This window comes from Aquarana catesbeiana, linkage group LG03 (assembly GCF_042186555.1).
Source record: "Aquarana catesbeiana isolate 2022-GZ linkage group LG03, ASM4218655v1, whole genome shotgun sequence".
In the NCBI taxonomy this organism is placed as follows: domain Eukaryota; kingdom Metazoa; phylum Chordata; class Amphibia; order Anura; family Ranidae; genus Aquarana; species Aquarana catesbeiana.
In genome coordinates, this window is record NC_133326.1 from 29025497 (window position 1) to 29042192 (window position 16696).

Genomic DNA, 16696 nt, shown 5'->3' on the forward strand with positions numbered 1-16696 from the left:
GAGAACACCTACAGAGTATAGTGTGACCCACAGAAGGAGGACTCTAGGTACAACTAAAAAGCAACACAAAGGCAGGCCCTGTTGGTGGCCAAACTGCCACCCCCACCCTGGCACTGTGGAAAATGCTCAGTTAAATGACACTACAGTGAAAATAAAGGAAATCTTGAAATAAATGGGCAGCAATGGGCATAACAAAGAATGTTACAATGAGTACAAAAATAAACTAAGTATACCCTCATATAGTGTTCACTTGCCTTAGTCCATAGAACTTAGTGTGGATCCTGTCTGCTCTCTTCTTTATCTGCAGTTTTTTCCAACTTAAGGCAATCCAGAGAGACAACCCCCTTCCCAGCACACAGCAAGCAATTGATAGCCTCAGAGTTGCATGTTTCCCTATGTAAGGAGCGGTGTGTCCTTTCCCTCCACTTAAGTCTCAAATTACACTCAGCACTGTGAGGTGCAGTGTGTGACATCAGATGCTTGCCCCCCTGCTCCCTGGAAGCTGAGGAATACCATCTAAGGCTTTATTTACACCAAGACTCTTAAAATTTGAGTTTAGGAGTTTTTGGCTTTTTTTGCCAAAGCTCCTAAACTCAACTCCATAAAAGCCTATGTGTTCATGTACACATACACTAGACTTTTAGGATTGTTTAAGAGCTGCTGCAGTTAGGGGAGGTTCAACCTTCGTCTCCTGAACACGGTGCGATTTTGCCACGTTTTGCATTTTCCCGCGGTCAGCGGTCACAATAGGCCATGTGTGCACCAAGCCTAAATCAGGGGTCTCCAAACTTTCTAAACAAAGGGCCAGTTTACTGTCATTTACAGACTTTCGTGGGGCCAGACTGGCCACTGAAAGCAGAAAATGTCCCGGCATCAGTGGGAGTAAACAATGCCTCATCGTTGGTGTCAGTGAGGGGGGAATTGTGCCCCTTCATTGGTGTCAGTGGGGGGGGGGGATTGTGCCCCTTCATTGGCGTCAGGGGGGGGGATTGTGCCCCTTCATTGGCGTCAGTGGGGGGGGATTGTGCCCCTTCATTGGGGTCAGTGGGGGGGGGAATTGTGCCCCTTCATTGGGGTCAGTGGGGGGGAATTGTGCCCCTTCATTGGGGTCAGTGGGGGGGAATTGTGCCCCTTCATTGGGGTCAGTGGGGGGGAATTGTGCCCCTTCATTGGGGTCAGTGGGGCGGAATTGTGCCCTTCATTGGGGTCAGTGGGGCGGAATTGTGCCCCTTCATTGGGGTCAGTGGGGGGGAATTGTGCCCCTTCATTGGGGTCAGTGGGGGGGGAATTGTGCCCCTTCATTGGGGTCAGTGGGGGGGGAATTGTGCCCCTTCATTGGGGTCAGTGGAGGGGAATTGTGCCCCTTCATTGGGGTCAGTGGGGGGGAATTGTGCCCCTTCATTGCGGTCAGTGGGGGGGAATTGTGCCCCTTCATTGGGGTCAGTGGGGGGGAATTGTGCCCCTTCATTGGGGTCAGTGGGGGGGAATTGTGCCCCTTCATTGGGGCCAGTGGGGGGGGATTGTGCCCCTTCATTGGGGTCAGTGGGGGGGATTGTGCCCCTTCATTGGGGTCAGTGGGGGGGAATTGTGCCCCTTCATTGGGGTCAGTGGGGGGGAATTGTGCCCTTCATTGGGGTCAGTTGGGGGGAATTGTGCCCCTTCATTGGGGTCAGTTGGGGGGAATTGTGCCCCATTTTTGGTGTCAGAAAATGAAATATTGCCCCAAGGGATGGACAAAAGCAAGCAAAGGGCCACATCCAGCCCCAGGGCTGCAGTCTGGAGACCAATGATCTAAATGGTGTACTTTGGAAAGCTGTAGAGGAAAGAATGCTGCAGATAAACAGGTACAGCTTATGTAGAAGGATTTAATTTATCACTGTATATCACCTGAGGCTAGTCAATTGGGCTTATGTAAGGTTTATTATCACTTTAACATAAATTTTGCAAAACAAATAATAGGGTAACATTTTGTATAATAGCAGGAATGCAGCCTAAGATGTCAGTATAGGTAACAGGACTCACATAGCACATAAACACCAACACGAATGGTGTAATAGTTATCTGGTTTAAAGGTGCTTGAGGATTGGGGCATTAGATGTAAACTAGTGTAATTATGCATATATTTAGAGGTATAATAAACACTCTATGGTAAATATATCATTTAAACATCCTACTAAACTATAAAGCAATTTAAACTTCCTACTAAAAGTATTCATTTACAAACAACTATACAGACACACACATATGCACATACATTAGCTATTGACAAAAATTGTTTAAAAGTAGCCATGACCCTCTAGAGTCATAAAATGATTAAAGGTAAGCACTTATATTAATCGGGGGGGCTACCATCCAGGGACATGTTTTAGAAGATAATTATATTATTGCCTTGGGGTAAATACAATCAAGTTGCATCTCCTAGAGGTACAACATATGGATCTTCTGGTTATAACTAGGAGCACATGAGTCAAAAATCAATGTTCGCCTTTGCTTACCAGATTGTCCTGGGCGCTGACTTTCCCCGTTGTGATCATGGCAAAGTTGTAAGCAAAAAGCAGCAGCAGAAACAGAGGTATCATGAAAAGCTCCAGATTCCAAACGGTTAGCAAAAATATCTACAATGAAAGACATGAACAGATAAGAATTACTTATAAAAAGCATGCGGAATGCAATGCAAACGATCAAAAAAAGCCTACATGAGAAAACAGTAGTAGGGTACAAGTACAAAGGCTCAAGGTGGTGTCTACTAGTTTTGGGGAAAGTGGGGAAGGGTTAGCCCACTCCTGTTGAATCCATATTGCTAAGTGGATCTCCAGTAAATATTTTCCTTCATTTACTTTCCCATGACAATCTACAGTGGGGACTTTGCAATAAATAACTGACAAGGTTCTATCCTTCCTCTACACTACTTAAAACGGAACTAAACCCATTGATTTAAAAAAACAGTTACATTCCCGGCATGTGCTGCAAATGCAACTGTCACATTGGTTGTGTCCTCGACCAAACTGTCAAACCATTCAATGGATCAAGAAGGCAGCTTCCTTGGCTGAAATCCATAGGAGGGTTTACTTTCACTTTAAATAAAGTGTTTTCATTCAATCACTTCCCGTCCCGTCCTGGAGAGCAGTTGAAACCCGAGAAGGGTTCTAACTCTTTCCCAAGAAAAAATTTGGAAGTAGACCTCAAGCTGGCCATTGACAGTTCAAATCTCGACCAGTTCAGCAGGGACCGGTCAAGATTCGAGCCATGTATGGGCAGGCTGAATGTACCCAAGTTGATTGATAACCGAGAGAACACCATGGCTCCCGGGGAAGGGATTACTCCATCAACATCGACTGTGTTGATGGAGGAAAACAAGCGATTTTCTTTCCTGCATCCCAGACTGCTAAAAAACTTTATTCTAAAAGTCTAGAAAATGGGACATCAGGTCACTTAATGACAATGGAACACATTAAAGGTCACCCAGGCAACAGCCTAAACTTTGTGTTATAAAATACCAGCGCCACAGGTGCGTGTGCATAAAAATGAATGGACCAACGCTGCTCCGATTATTGTAAATTCAATAAACAATGTGTTATAGTAAGAACACATATGAATTACACAGGTTCTGAGGCTAATTTAATGCAGATAAGGCCCCTTTCACACGATCGGACCGTTCAGGTCCGCCTGTCAGTTTTGACGGCGGACCTGAACGGGCGATCCATGTTAGCCTATGGAGCGTCGGATGTCAACGGAGACGTGTCCGCTGACATCCGACCCCGTCCGATCCGCTAAAAGCAGACGTATGGCTCTACGTCCAGATCCGTCGCTGGCGGATCGGGTGAGATCTGACGAAAACGGACACGCTGTCCGTTTTCGTCCGATCCCTCCATAGGCGGCAGCGGCGCCTGACAAGCCCCTCCCCGCTCAGTGAGCAGAGAGGGACCTGTCATCCGCCGGCTCAGCGGAGATCAACGGACAGGTCTCCCGCTGAGCCAGCGGACCGAGGCGGGCTCCGTAGAAACGGAGCCCGCCTCGTGTGAAAGGGGCCTAAGGCACCACGTGAGTTTAATTACCACCTTAATCAGCCACAGAACCTGTGGAATTAATATGTGTTCAGTTTTAAAGGGATGAGGTGGCAACCCTAAGCGCGGGTCCCTGCACCAATCTCTAATATCCTCAATATTATCGTGCAAAATACATTACGCATATAACAAAATATATATAAACAGTTCTGCGTTATTAAACTATGTGCAAAAATATATGTGCAATTAAAAAATAAAGTGCAAGTGCAAGGTTAGTGCAAATCAAACAATAGTGCAAAAATACATTAAAGTGCTTGTACAACAATCCATCGAATGTTTTTAAAGACACATGAAATATAAACAGTGACAGCAAATAGAAAATTAGTTCAACAATGTTCTATTTGGAATTGTGATGTGAAGTCCAAAAAAAAAAAATGCTCCATTCCCAAGTGCTCCACCGCAGTGTGAATCCTTCACCACTCCTACTCAAATGAACTCACCAGATACTTATGGTGGTAAGATTATAAACCAGCAGACATACCAGAATTATCTCCCAACAATCACAGGCTGCAACTCAATCTCCTCATAGGTATATGGTCAGTATTAGATCTCAAAGATTACAGTAATCAATGTGGAAGACAAAAAAGAAGGAAGGAGGCTTCCATAGCGTAAAACCGTACCACAGGCCTTATTAAAACAGTAAAGATTCCACTCACATGTAGAGAGTGCTGACCCGCCACTAGGGAAAAATGCTCACCTTTGTTTGCCGTTCAACTCCAGGTCTCCCATAGACCCTGCGCATGAACCGCAATGGCATCAGCGTCCTCGCTGTCTATATATATATTTTGTTATATGCGTATATATTTTGCACAATATTATTGAGGATATTAGAGATATTGTAATTGAATGTTTTTTTAAAAAATTACCGTTCCTTCTCAATCTGCAGCCGCTGTAAATTCCTGTAAAATGCAATATAGCAACCTGTCCACATATGGTGGACAGACCGCCCTCCCAGAAACATAATTTTCCAGAAATCTACACTAAGATACAAGTTAGATTTCAGGCATCCCCTGCAATAAAAAGGGTAAAAATGCAGAGCCCCAAAACACCCACCCCCCCCATGTTGAGGGCATGTGGCCTGACATGTTTAGTTGGGGTGGCACTCGCTCGCCCCCCCCCCCCCCCCCCCAACCTCCAGGCTGCATGCCCGGATAAGGGTCCGGTATGGATTTTGGGAGGGACCCCACGCTGTTTTGTTTTTTTTGTTTTTTAATACTATTTTGCAGTGGGGTTCCTCTTAAAACACATATCAAACCCAAAGGGCCTGGTATGTCTATTTTTTTAAATAGCCGGGTGCCGGAAATTGTAACAGCGAGTCATTTTGCATGGGATTTGGCTCATTTTTTTTTCTTTTGCTGCAGCATGTTTTATGCCCCACTTTACATGCACATTAAGGGGACCCCCCAGGCACTATATTTAAAGGAATTTTTAATATTTATTGTTGCACTTTAAGCATAATTAAAAGAACTGCTTTTGCACCACCGTGGGCTTACTCTGATCGTAACTTACTTTCCTCTCCCTTCTAACAAAAATAAGCACAAAAATATTTGAATAAAACGGATCTCAACACATTTAGATTTGCTATGACCTCAACTCACTATCTTCTGCCACTCAGCAGCAAGACTACAGCCCCCTATTGCAATATACTTGGACTCCTTTACTATTGCTATTGACTATTCTCCTTGATTGTGGCTCACGAATGTACAAGAATGCCCCCAAACCCTGGTGAGGAGGCCAAATAAGGACATAAGAATGGTTTTACCTTAACTGACCTAATGCCATAGGAATGTCATTGCAAACTGACCATATGTCCAAGACCACCAAGTCCTTTCAGGAATGTGTACTATCACTTTCCAAACAGTTCCTATTGGTCAGTACTTACCCACTAGCCCTGTATATATCACAGCCAAAATTGTAATAAACTGATCTCCTAACTGAACTGTGATAGGCATGTGTCTGCCCTGATCATCTGCCAAGCCACAGGAAAAATGGACAGGAACCCTTGGAGGAGCATCTATATATTCTATCTGCAGCTAAATCTCTTTTTATATTCTTTTAAAACTATTACATTCATTCTTCTTTCACTATATCGGTCATTACTCACTTAAATGTTATATATGTGCAAGTGTTTGTGTAATTTCTCTTTGCACATCTCAAAAATAAACCCCAAACAAACCATGATAAAACAGAAGTAAAGGTAAATCCCCCCCAAAAAGACAAAGGAAACAAACAAACTGCTTGGGTTTTGATTCTTCAATATCAAAAGCTAAAAAAAGTTTTTGGCTAAGCATACACTTTAAATTTTTACTGATCTTCAGGGAAAGTTAAATTTACATCTTGAGGTCAGTTAAAATTATCTGGGTAAGGTGATACCAGAGGGATCTATTATCTCTATAAAGTTGTTTGCAGATGTGATATATGCAGGGGAAGACATACATTGCTATTGCCAGGAGGCTTAAACCACATAAAGGACCCGTATATAAGTGGGGGTTCCTTGTGAACCAGGAAGATGGAAGGTAGCCCTCCACAGAGGACTTAGACCACAAAATGCCAATTTAATGAAAAAAGCAAACGTTGCACGTGATATTTATACTGGAGCAGTTGGAGATTATATATACACACATATACATACACATACATATATACATATACACACATACATACACCACTTTATTAGGTATATCTTGCTAGTACCGGGTTGGGCCCCCTTTTGCCTTCAAAACTGCCTTCATTCTTCGTGGCATAGATTCAACAAGGTGTTGGAAACATTCCTCAGAGATTTTGGTCCATAGTGACATGATAGCATCACACAGTTGCTGTAGATTTGTCGACTGCACATCAATGATATGAATTTCCTGTTCCACCACATCCCAAAGGTTCTCTATTGGATTGAGATCTTATGACTGTGGAGGCCAATAGAGTACAGTGACCTCATTGTCACATTTAAGAAACCAGCTTAGTGACATGGTGCATTATCCTGCTGGAAGAAGCCATCAGAAGATGGGGACACTGTAGTCATAGAGGGATGGACATGGTCAGCAACAATACTCAGGTAGGCCGTGGTGATTAAATGATGCTCAGTTGGTACTAAGAGGCCCAAAGTTCGCCAAGAAAATATCCGCCACATCATTACACCACCACCAGCCTGAAACATTAATACAAGGCAGGATGGATCCATGCTTTCAGGTTGTTTACACCAAATCCTGACCCTACCATCTGAATGTCGCAGCTGAAATCGAGACTCATCAGACGAGGCGAGGTTTTTACAATGTCCAATTTTGGTGAGCCTGTGCGAATTGTAGCTTCAGTTACCTGTTCTTAGCTGACAGGAGTGGCACCCGGTGTGGTCTTGTGTTGCTGCAGCCCATCTGCTTCAAGGTTTGATATATTGTGCGTTCAGAGATGGTATTCTGCATACAGAACAAGGGTGCACACACCGCTTCAGGCAAAAATGGACACACCCGGTCCAAGGTGCTAATCCTGGCTCATCACGGTAGGCAATATCAAGAAGAGAAGAAAAGATTGATCGCACACTTGAATCCAAAAGATGCTGTCGAGATTTCTTTATTATCATGACTGATCATCATTGCAATTTTGTCTGGCTCATGACAATAAAGAAATCTCTACAGCATCTTTTGGATTCAAGTGTGCGATCAATCTTTTCTTCTCTTCTTGGTATTCTGCATACCTTGGATTTAACGCATGGTGATTTGATTTAGTTGCCTTTCTATCATCTCGAACCAGTCTGCCCATTCTCCTCTGACAACAAAGCATTTTCCTCCACACAACTGTCGCTCACTGGATATTTTCTCTTTTCCTGACCATTCTCTGTAAACCTTAGATATGGTTGTGCGTGAAAATCCCAGTAGATTAGTAGTTTTTCAAATACTCAAATTGGCCAGTCTGGCACCACAACCATGCCACATTCTAAGTCACTTAATTCCCCTTTCTTCCCCATTCTGATGCTCAGTTTGAACTTCAGCAAGTCATCTTCACCACAACTAGATGCCTAAATGCATTGAGTTGCTGCCATGCGATTGGCTGATTGCTGATTAGCAATTTGTGTTACCAAGCAATTGAACAGGTGCACCTAATAATGTGGCCGGTGTGTGTATATGTATGTATGTATATATATATATATATATATATATATATATATATATATATATATATACACACACATACATACGCACACACACATATTATATATATATATATATATATATATACATACACACATACACACACACATACATATACAGTGGGGACGAAAAGTATTCAGACCCCCTTAAATTTTTCACTCTTTGTTATATTGCAGCCATTTGCTAAAACCATTTAAGTTCATTTTTTTCCTCATTAATGTACACATAGCACCCCATATTGACAGAAAAACACAGAATTGTTGACATTTTTGCAGATTTATTAAAAAGAAAAACTGAAATATCACATGGTCCTAAGTATTCAGACCCTTTGCTGTGACACTCCTATATTTAACTCAGGTGCTGTCCATTTCTTCTGATCATCCTTGAGATGGTTCTACACCTTCATTTGAGTCCAGCTGTGTTTGATTATACTGATTGGACTTGATTAGGAAAGCCACACACCTGTCTATATAAGACCTTACAGCTCACAGTGCATGTCAGAGCAAATGAGAATCATGAGGTCAAAAGAACTGCCTGAAGAGCTTAGAGATAGAATTGTGGCAAGGCACAGATCTGGCCAAGGTTACAAAAAAATGTCTGCTGCACTTAAGGTTCCTAAGAGCACAGTGGCCTCGATAATCCTTCAATGGAAGATGTATGGGACGACCAGAACCCTTCCTAGAGCTGGACGTCCGGCCAAACTGAGCTATCGGGGGAGAAGAGCCTTGGGGAGAGAGGTAAAGAAGAACCCAAAGATCACTGTGGCTGAGCTCCAGAGATGCAGTCGGGAGATGGGAGAAAGTTGTAGAAAGTCAACCATCACTGCAGCCCTCCCCCAGTCTGGGCTTTATGGCAGAGTGGCCCGACGGAAGCCTCTCCTCAGGTGCAAGACACATGAAAGCCTGCATGTTTGCTAAAAAACACCTGAAAGACTCCAAGATGGTGAGAAATAATATTCTCTGGTCGGATGAGACCAAGATAGAACTTTTTGGCCTTTAATTCTAAGCGGTATGTGTGGAGAAAACCAGGCACTGCTCATCACCTGTCCAATACAGTCCCAACAGTGAAGCATGGTGGTGGCAGCATCATGCTGTGGGGGGGTTTTTCAGCTGCAGGGACAGGACGAGGGAAAGATGAATGCAGCCAAGTACAGGGATATCCTGGAAGAAAACCTTCTCTAGAGTGCTCAGGACCTCAGACTGGGCCGAAGAATAACCTTCTAACAAGACAATGACCCTAAGCACACAGCTAAAATAACGAAGGAGTGGCTTCACAACAACTCTGTGACTGTTCTTGAATGGCCCAGCCAGAGCCCTGACTTAAACCCAATTGACATCTCTGGAGAGACCTAAAAATGGCTGTCCACCAACTTTAACCATCCAACCTGACAGAACTGGAGAGGATCTGCAAGGAAGAATGGCAGAAGATCCCCAAATCCAGGTGTGAAAAACTTGTTGTATCTTTCCCAAAAAGACTCATGGCTGTATTAGATCAAAAGGGTGCTTCTACTAAATACTGAGCCAAGGGTCTGAATACTTAGGACCATGTGATATTTCAGTTTTTCTTTTTTAATAAATCTGCAAAAATGTCAACAATTCTGTGTTTTTCTGTCAATATGGGGTGCTGTGTGTACATTAATGAGGAAAAAAAATTAACTTAAATGATTTTAGCAAATGGCTGCAATATAACAGAGTGAAAAATGTAAGGGGGTCTGAATACTTTCCGTCCCCACTGTACATACATACATACATACATACACACATATACACATTTCTATTTCTGAGTTCCTTTGGAAGGACTTTCATAGAAGTCCTACAATTTGTTTTAGTCTGTTCAAGATAGTCTGAACAGAATCCACTCCAGCTCTGCAAGTTGAAAGCAAGGGCAACAGAGGAAGTATCCCAAGTGTCTGAGTAATTAAACGAATATGCATAATGAACCATATGCCCAAAGGGCTTGTTCTTCACGAAGGCCAGATTTTTGTTTGAATTTTTAATTTTTATATACACAGATGAAACAAGCAGACTATTACAGAACTACACCGCTGAAATATCATTACCCATTTCACCATGTGAATATGGATCACTGGTGGTCTATGAACTTGCGACCTATGTTTTATTTATTATTTAAGCGAATGATGCAATGAAATCTATTCCAAGAATTGCATGCTAGTGAAGGATGAATTGGCCTGGAATGTGAATACACGTTTTATCTTCCATATGTACGCCAGGCTGTAGAGGAACATCAGAGCGTGTTTACATTCCATGTCACTCCAACACACAACGCAGCTACGTATGCATATCACAACAAGCAAACAGGTTCATTCAAAATCAGACATTGAGGCTCTAATATCTGATGCAGTGTAACCAAGTGGAAATAGCCAATAGATGTGTTGCAACCCAAGAACGCATGAGCAGTATGCATGCTATCTTGCCATCAATTGATCGCAAAAATCAACCACACAAGGCTTATAAAGAACAAAACTCAACGTTAAAATCACATTGTAATGTATTGTAAAGACAAAGAAAAGACTGCACCGCTCCAAGTCCGAAATGTGTTTCTCCACTCGCCCTCTGCTCCGGGTGCTGGATTTAGGAGCTCATCCTACTCAGCATGCATGGCAGAAACAAAGAACAAATTCACACTCCACAGTCACACCATGAAGTTTAATCAAAGTAGTTGACTTCTGAGACAATCTCTGCCTCTGAACGTGTTTCGCCCCATTTGACTTATTTGTATAGGCCTCTACGAATAAGCCCAATCAAAGCCAAACGTTTCAGAGTTTCATAGTTTAGGGAAGAGACTGTGTCGGAAGCCAACTACTTTGATTAAACATCATGGTGTGACTATGGAGTGTGGCTTTGCTCTTTGTATTAGTCATACATTTCATATATTAGTATTATGTAGCACCCTCCTAGTCTGACTGCTACAGTGAAGGTAAAATTTTGTTTTTGGCTTCCCTGTGTTCAATTGCTTTTGTCTGTTCTGAGTTCTGCTGGTTCAACTATTTCCTCCTGCATTACAATGAGCACTGGTAATATAGTAAATGGGAGAGTTAGGCCTAAATATTCTGACAACCTCAGCCAATCCCTGGTCAGGACAGTGACCAGCAGGGGGCTAAGAGGTGTATAAATAGGCTGGGGCATAGAAGGGCACTTTGTTCATGCAGGACTAAGACCCAGCCTGAGGGTTGGGGCACCCCTGGGCTGTCAGCTCTGTCCTGAAGCAGTGCAGAAAGCCTTGCAGAGGATCCAGTACAGAGACATCAAGTACAGAGACTGGCCGGTACTACAGGAGGCATTGCAGTACCCAGGGCACAGTCAGTACTAGCCTCAAGGATCCTGGAGACTGTCCTTGCCACCTTTGAGACAGCTCATTAAAGTAGTCTTGATTCAGGACTATACCCCTGTTAAGGTTGATGGTTGGTTCGTCATTTAAGCTTTGCATTCAAGAGGATGGTTACACCCTTAAGGAGCAGATCAGTTACTAGTATCCTCTGCTGTATTTCTGCTAGTTTTGGAGTATCCCAAGGCTCACCCTCATCCCATCCAAGTTAAAATGGAAAATAAACTGCAAAAGACATGTGCGGCCTGTTTGCTGACTTGAATGACTGAATTACTCTGTGCCTGGCTGACAATGGAACCAAAACAGCCAGCTCGGTCTGGGGTCTGTGCTATTATTATTAATAATAATAATAATAATATTATACTAGCTATTTTATATTATACTTCTATATAATTGATTTTTGCAGTAAAATTTATGGCAAGTTAGCATTCATACTTATCTAGCTGAAAGCCACCCACGTGGTTTAGCTTTAAATAATCCTCCTTGAGAGCTTTGAATTTTTATTCTTCCGTATTTTATAAATTATTAATATTGTTAACTATACTCAGATCTTTAATTCTATGCAGTATGTTATGACATTTGACAAGGCGTTTTTTCATAGTCTTTTAATTGAACATAAAAGAAATGTGGGAGCTCCAATCAAAACTAACCCTTGATTTTACGAAATCTTCTCAAAAAAAAAAAAAAAAACATAACCAGAAGCAGATTTATTTCTAAGGCCTCCAGGTTCAATTTATTTCCTTCAAACATCTATAAAATGTGTGTGTTCTACAATGGAGTAGTTTTGAGAAATTATAAGTTAACCCCTTTAGAAATTGACCTTAAAAAGGAACCTGATATTAGAGAAACATGGAGGCCTTTATTGCTTTAAAACAGCTATCTGCATTACTGACCCTCTTGCTTCAACAGCCTGATTCATTGAACATAGGAAATAGGGTGCTTCTTAAGAAAAGGGTACAGGAAGATCTGCTGTAGTCATTCTTTGTAATTGCTTTACTATTATTACGCCATGTACACGTTGAGCATTTTGCTCTTATTTCTTTCTCTGTCTCGATGTATTTTCTTGATTTTTTTCAAATAAACTTTATTTTAAACAGAAAAAAAAAAAAAAAAAGGAAATAGGGTGCAGATAAGGACTTCTGATCTTCCTCCGGCTTTTCTGCTCTGCATATTATTTTCTGGTCACTGTCCTAAAGTATTGAAGGGAGTGGGTCACCGTAGCAGCCAGAAAACCGCTATTCCAGTGATCTCTACTTCTTTCAAGGTCGCATGCCTTATGGCTGTCCTGCAGCATTCTCAACACAGCAGGTCAGCCCTTTGGCATGGGTGCCATTCTAAGAATGCTTTGCATTTTCTGAATGAATGCAGTCTCAGATTGGACAAGGTGGCGCTTAAAGACAAAGTTAGACTTAAAGTGACACACTACAGTAACCTCATTCTTCATAAAAAAAAAAAAAATCTATATACAAGTTCTCTGATTGGACGAGGTGAAGAGCATGACATCATCACCCTGCCTATCCACTTCATCCAATCAGAAAACGCTTTGCATTGATTCAGAGAATGCACATTATTCTCTGAATGGAACCTTTGCCAAGTGGCTAACCTCCTGTGTTCAGAATGCAGCCGGGCAGCCACTCTGCAAGGTACTTGTAAGCAAGTAAAGATCACTGGAGTAGCACAGTCTCCAGCTTTGGAGCATTGGCTAAGCATGGTATATACATAGTTACATTGGTCCAAGCTGAACCAATAGAACAATATCAAAATATACCATACCTGGAACTCTTCTTTAACCAGTTCCCGCTCAGCCATCGTATGATGTCCTCCCGGAATGCGCCTCTTGCACAGACAATCTATCACCACTGGACAAAGCCAATGACTGAATACTGTACCGCCCGCTGCCAGTACCATGTGATCTCTGTGACTAATCACAGTAGATAACGCAACAATTTTAAACAAACTTCCTTTAAATGCCATCCATTGTGTAAATTTGGGTTGCTAGCTGTGATTGGTCAAAGCGATCAAATGGTACAGACAGGTCAATCACAGCTCATCTGTACCAAGTGATCAGCTGTGGCCAATCACAGCTAATCGCAACAAAACACACTGAATGAATCGGTTTCATTCAGTAAAAATGGTTGCTTATACCAGTGTTTCTCAACTCCAGTCCTCAAAGCGCCCCAACAGGTCATGTTTTCAGGCTTACCATTATTTTGCGCAGGTGATTTGATCAGTTTCACTGCCTTAGTAATTACCACAGCAGTTTCATCTGAGAGAAATCCTGAAAACATGACCTGTTGGGGCACCTTGACGACTGGAGTGGAGAAACATTGGCATATACCAATGAAATTACCACTTAAAAAAAAAAAACAATGCCTCTTACTAAATACCTTGGACTCTCTACCTTTCCAATAAGGGGACATTTGGGGGGGATTTGTACTGTCCTGGCATTTTCGGGCCTCAAGAAAGGAGATGGGGTGTCAGGATTTTTATCAATTATTATTATCAATTATTATTATTAACTATTTAAAAATCCAAAATAAAAAAAAAACACATAAAACAAATTCTATAAATGAAGTTGCAGTTCAGTAAGTAAAATAAGTATTTGATCCCCAAGCAAAACATGACTTAGTACTTAAACAAGATAGTTACCACCGCTCAAGGTTGTCGGGTTCAAATCTCCCGTCCTCCACTGTGTGAACAACTGTGAGAGCCCCAGGTGCCGGCAATTGCTGTTCTAATGGTATGCGTGCAGTATAAAAAAATCTGGACAGCCGCTTTCCGGAATGGACGAGTAAAATAAAATCTTCTTTATTGAATAACGTAGCATAAAATCAGTACATGGCACTGTTGGAATAATACAGCATAACCGCTAACGCGTTTCACGCTCTCCCAGAGCGCTTACTCATAGCTCTGAGTAAGCGATCTGGGAGAGCGTGAAACGCGTTAGCGGTTATGCTGTATTATTCCAACAGTGCCATGTACTGATTTTATGCTACGTTATTCAATAAAGAAGATTCTATTTTACTCGTCCATTCCGGAGTGTGGCTGTCCAGATTTTTTCTACTGCACGCATGACTTAGTACTTGGTGGGGAAACCCTCATTGGCAAGCACAGAGGTAAGACTTTTCTTGTAGTTGGTGACCAGGTTTGCACCATCTCAGGAGGGATTTTGGTCCACTCTTCTTTATAGATCTTCTCTAAATCCTTAAAGTTTCTTGGCAGCTCCCTCTATAAATTTTCCATAGGATTAAGGTCTGGAGAATGACTAGGCCACTTCATGACCTTATTGTGCTTCTTCTTGAGCCACTCCTTTGTTCTCTTGGCGGTTTTGGGTCATTGTCATGCTGGAAGACCCATCTTTAGTGTTGTGGCTGAGGGAAGAAGGTTCTCATCCAAGATTTTACAATACATGGCCCCGTCAATTGGCCTCTCAATGCAGCAAAGTTAGCCTGTACCTTTAGCAGAGAAACAGCCCCAAAGCATCATGTTTCCACCTCCGTGGTTGACTGATGTTCTTAGGGTCATAGTCAAACACGGCGAGTCAAGTTAATGCCAAAGAGCTCAATTATGGTCTCATTTGACCAGAGCACTTTGTCTCAATCCTTCTCTAAATCATTTAGATGTTCATTGGCATGACTGAACATGTGCCTTCTTGAGGAGGAAGAAAAATGCAGACTATGATCCTAAGAACACCATCCCTACAGTCAAGCATGGAGGTGGAAACATTATGCTTTGGGCCTGTTTCTCTGCTATAGGTACAGGCCGACTTTGCCGCAGTGAGAGGCCAATGGATGGGACATGTATTGTAAAATCTTGGATGAGAACCTTCTTCCGTCAGCCAGAACACTGAAGATGGGTCATCGATGGGTCTTTCAGCATGACAATGACCCAAAACATACCGCTAAGGCAACAAAGAAGTGGCTCAAGAAGAAGCACATTAAGGTCAAGGAATGGCCTAGCCAGTCTCCAGACCTTAATCCTAAGCCAAGAAACCTTAAAGATTTAGAGAATATCTGTAAAGAAGAGTGGACCAAAATCCTTCCTGAGATGTGTGCAAACCTGGTAACCAACTACAAGAAACGTCTTACCTCTGTGCTTACCTACAAGGGTTTCTCCACCAAGTACTAAGTCATGTTTCGCTTGGGGATCAAAGACTTATTTAACTCCCTGAACTGCAACTCAATTTATAATATTTGTATCATGTGTATTTTCTGGATTTTTGGTTGATATTCTGTCTCTATCATTTAAAATACACCTATGATAAAAAAATTATAGACCCTTCATTTCTTTGTAAGTGGGCAAACTCACAAAATCTGCAGGGGATCAAATAAATAATTTCCCCACGGTATATACCAAAGTTTGTAGACACTATAACTTTTCTACAGACTAAATATACATTGGATTTGGGTTATTTTCACAAAACAAATGTAGCAGAATACATTTTGGCATAAATTTATGAGGAAAGATTATTTATATGCAAAATTTATAGCAGAAACAAAAGAAAAGTACGTTTTTTTTCCCCCCCAGATTTTCATCTTTTTTTCATTTATTTAGCAAAAAATTAAAAAACGGTGATTAACCACTTCCAGCCCAAGGCCGTCATATGACGTCCTTGAATTTCAGTGGGAATATCTGAATGCCTGCAGCTATAGGCATCATTCAGATATCCTCGTTTTCAGCTGGCAATTATGTGCACCATAAGAATGATCATAGCGGCAGTTCCACCACTTGATTGTTCTTACAGGCGATGAGAGGGGACACCCCCCTCCTGTTGCCGTCCGGTGCTTCTCCGGGCCCTCCCGTGCCATCAGGGACCCGGAGAAAGAATCGGCCACCGCCGGATGATGACCATAGAGATGACCGATGACCAGATGGTCACCGGTCCTCTCTATGACCGTCAGGGGCCCGGCGTTATGACGTCACATCCGAGCTGCGATAGTAAACAAAGCCGTGATTGCGGCTGGTGAGCATGAGATTGTGAATTTTTTTTTTATCTCATGCTTTACAGCCTGGAGGAGAGATGTGGGGTCTTTTTGACCCCGTATCTCTCCATAAAGAGAACCTGTCACGCACCATTCCCATTAGAAGGGATGTTTACATTCCTTGTAATAAGAATAAAAGTGATAAAAAAAAAAGTGAAAGTGT

At 42.2% G+C, this 16696-nt stretch overlaps 1 protein-coding gene across 2 annotated transcripts in view; it reads right to left on the bottom strand.

Annotated features, from left to right (window-relative positions):
• The window catches only part of MCTP2 (multiple C2 and transmembrane domain containing 2), a 337462-nt gene that overhangs the window by 46374 nt on the left and 274392 nt on the right, over nt 1–16696 (bottom strand). For both annotated transcript variants that reach the window (XM_073618403.1, XM_073618402.1), the window contains exon 18: nt 2496–2615. In XM_073618403.1, coding sequence (XP_073474504.1) covers nt 2496–2615 — 120 coding nt within the window. The remainder of the gene's footprint in view (nt 1–2495; nt 2616–16696) is intronic.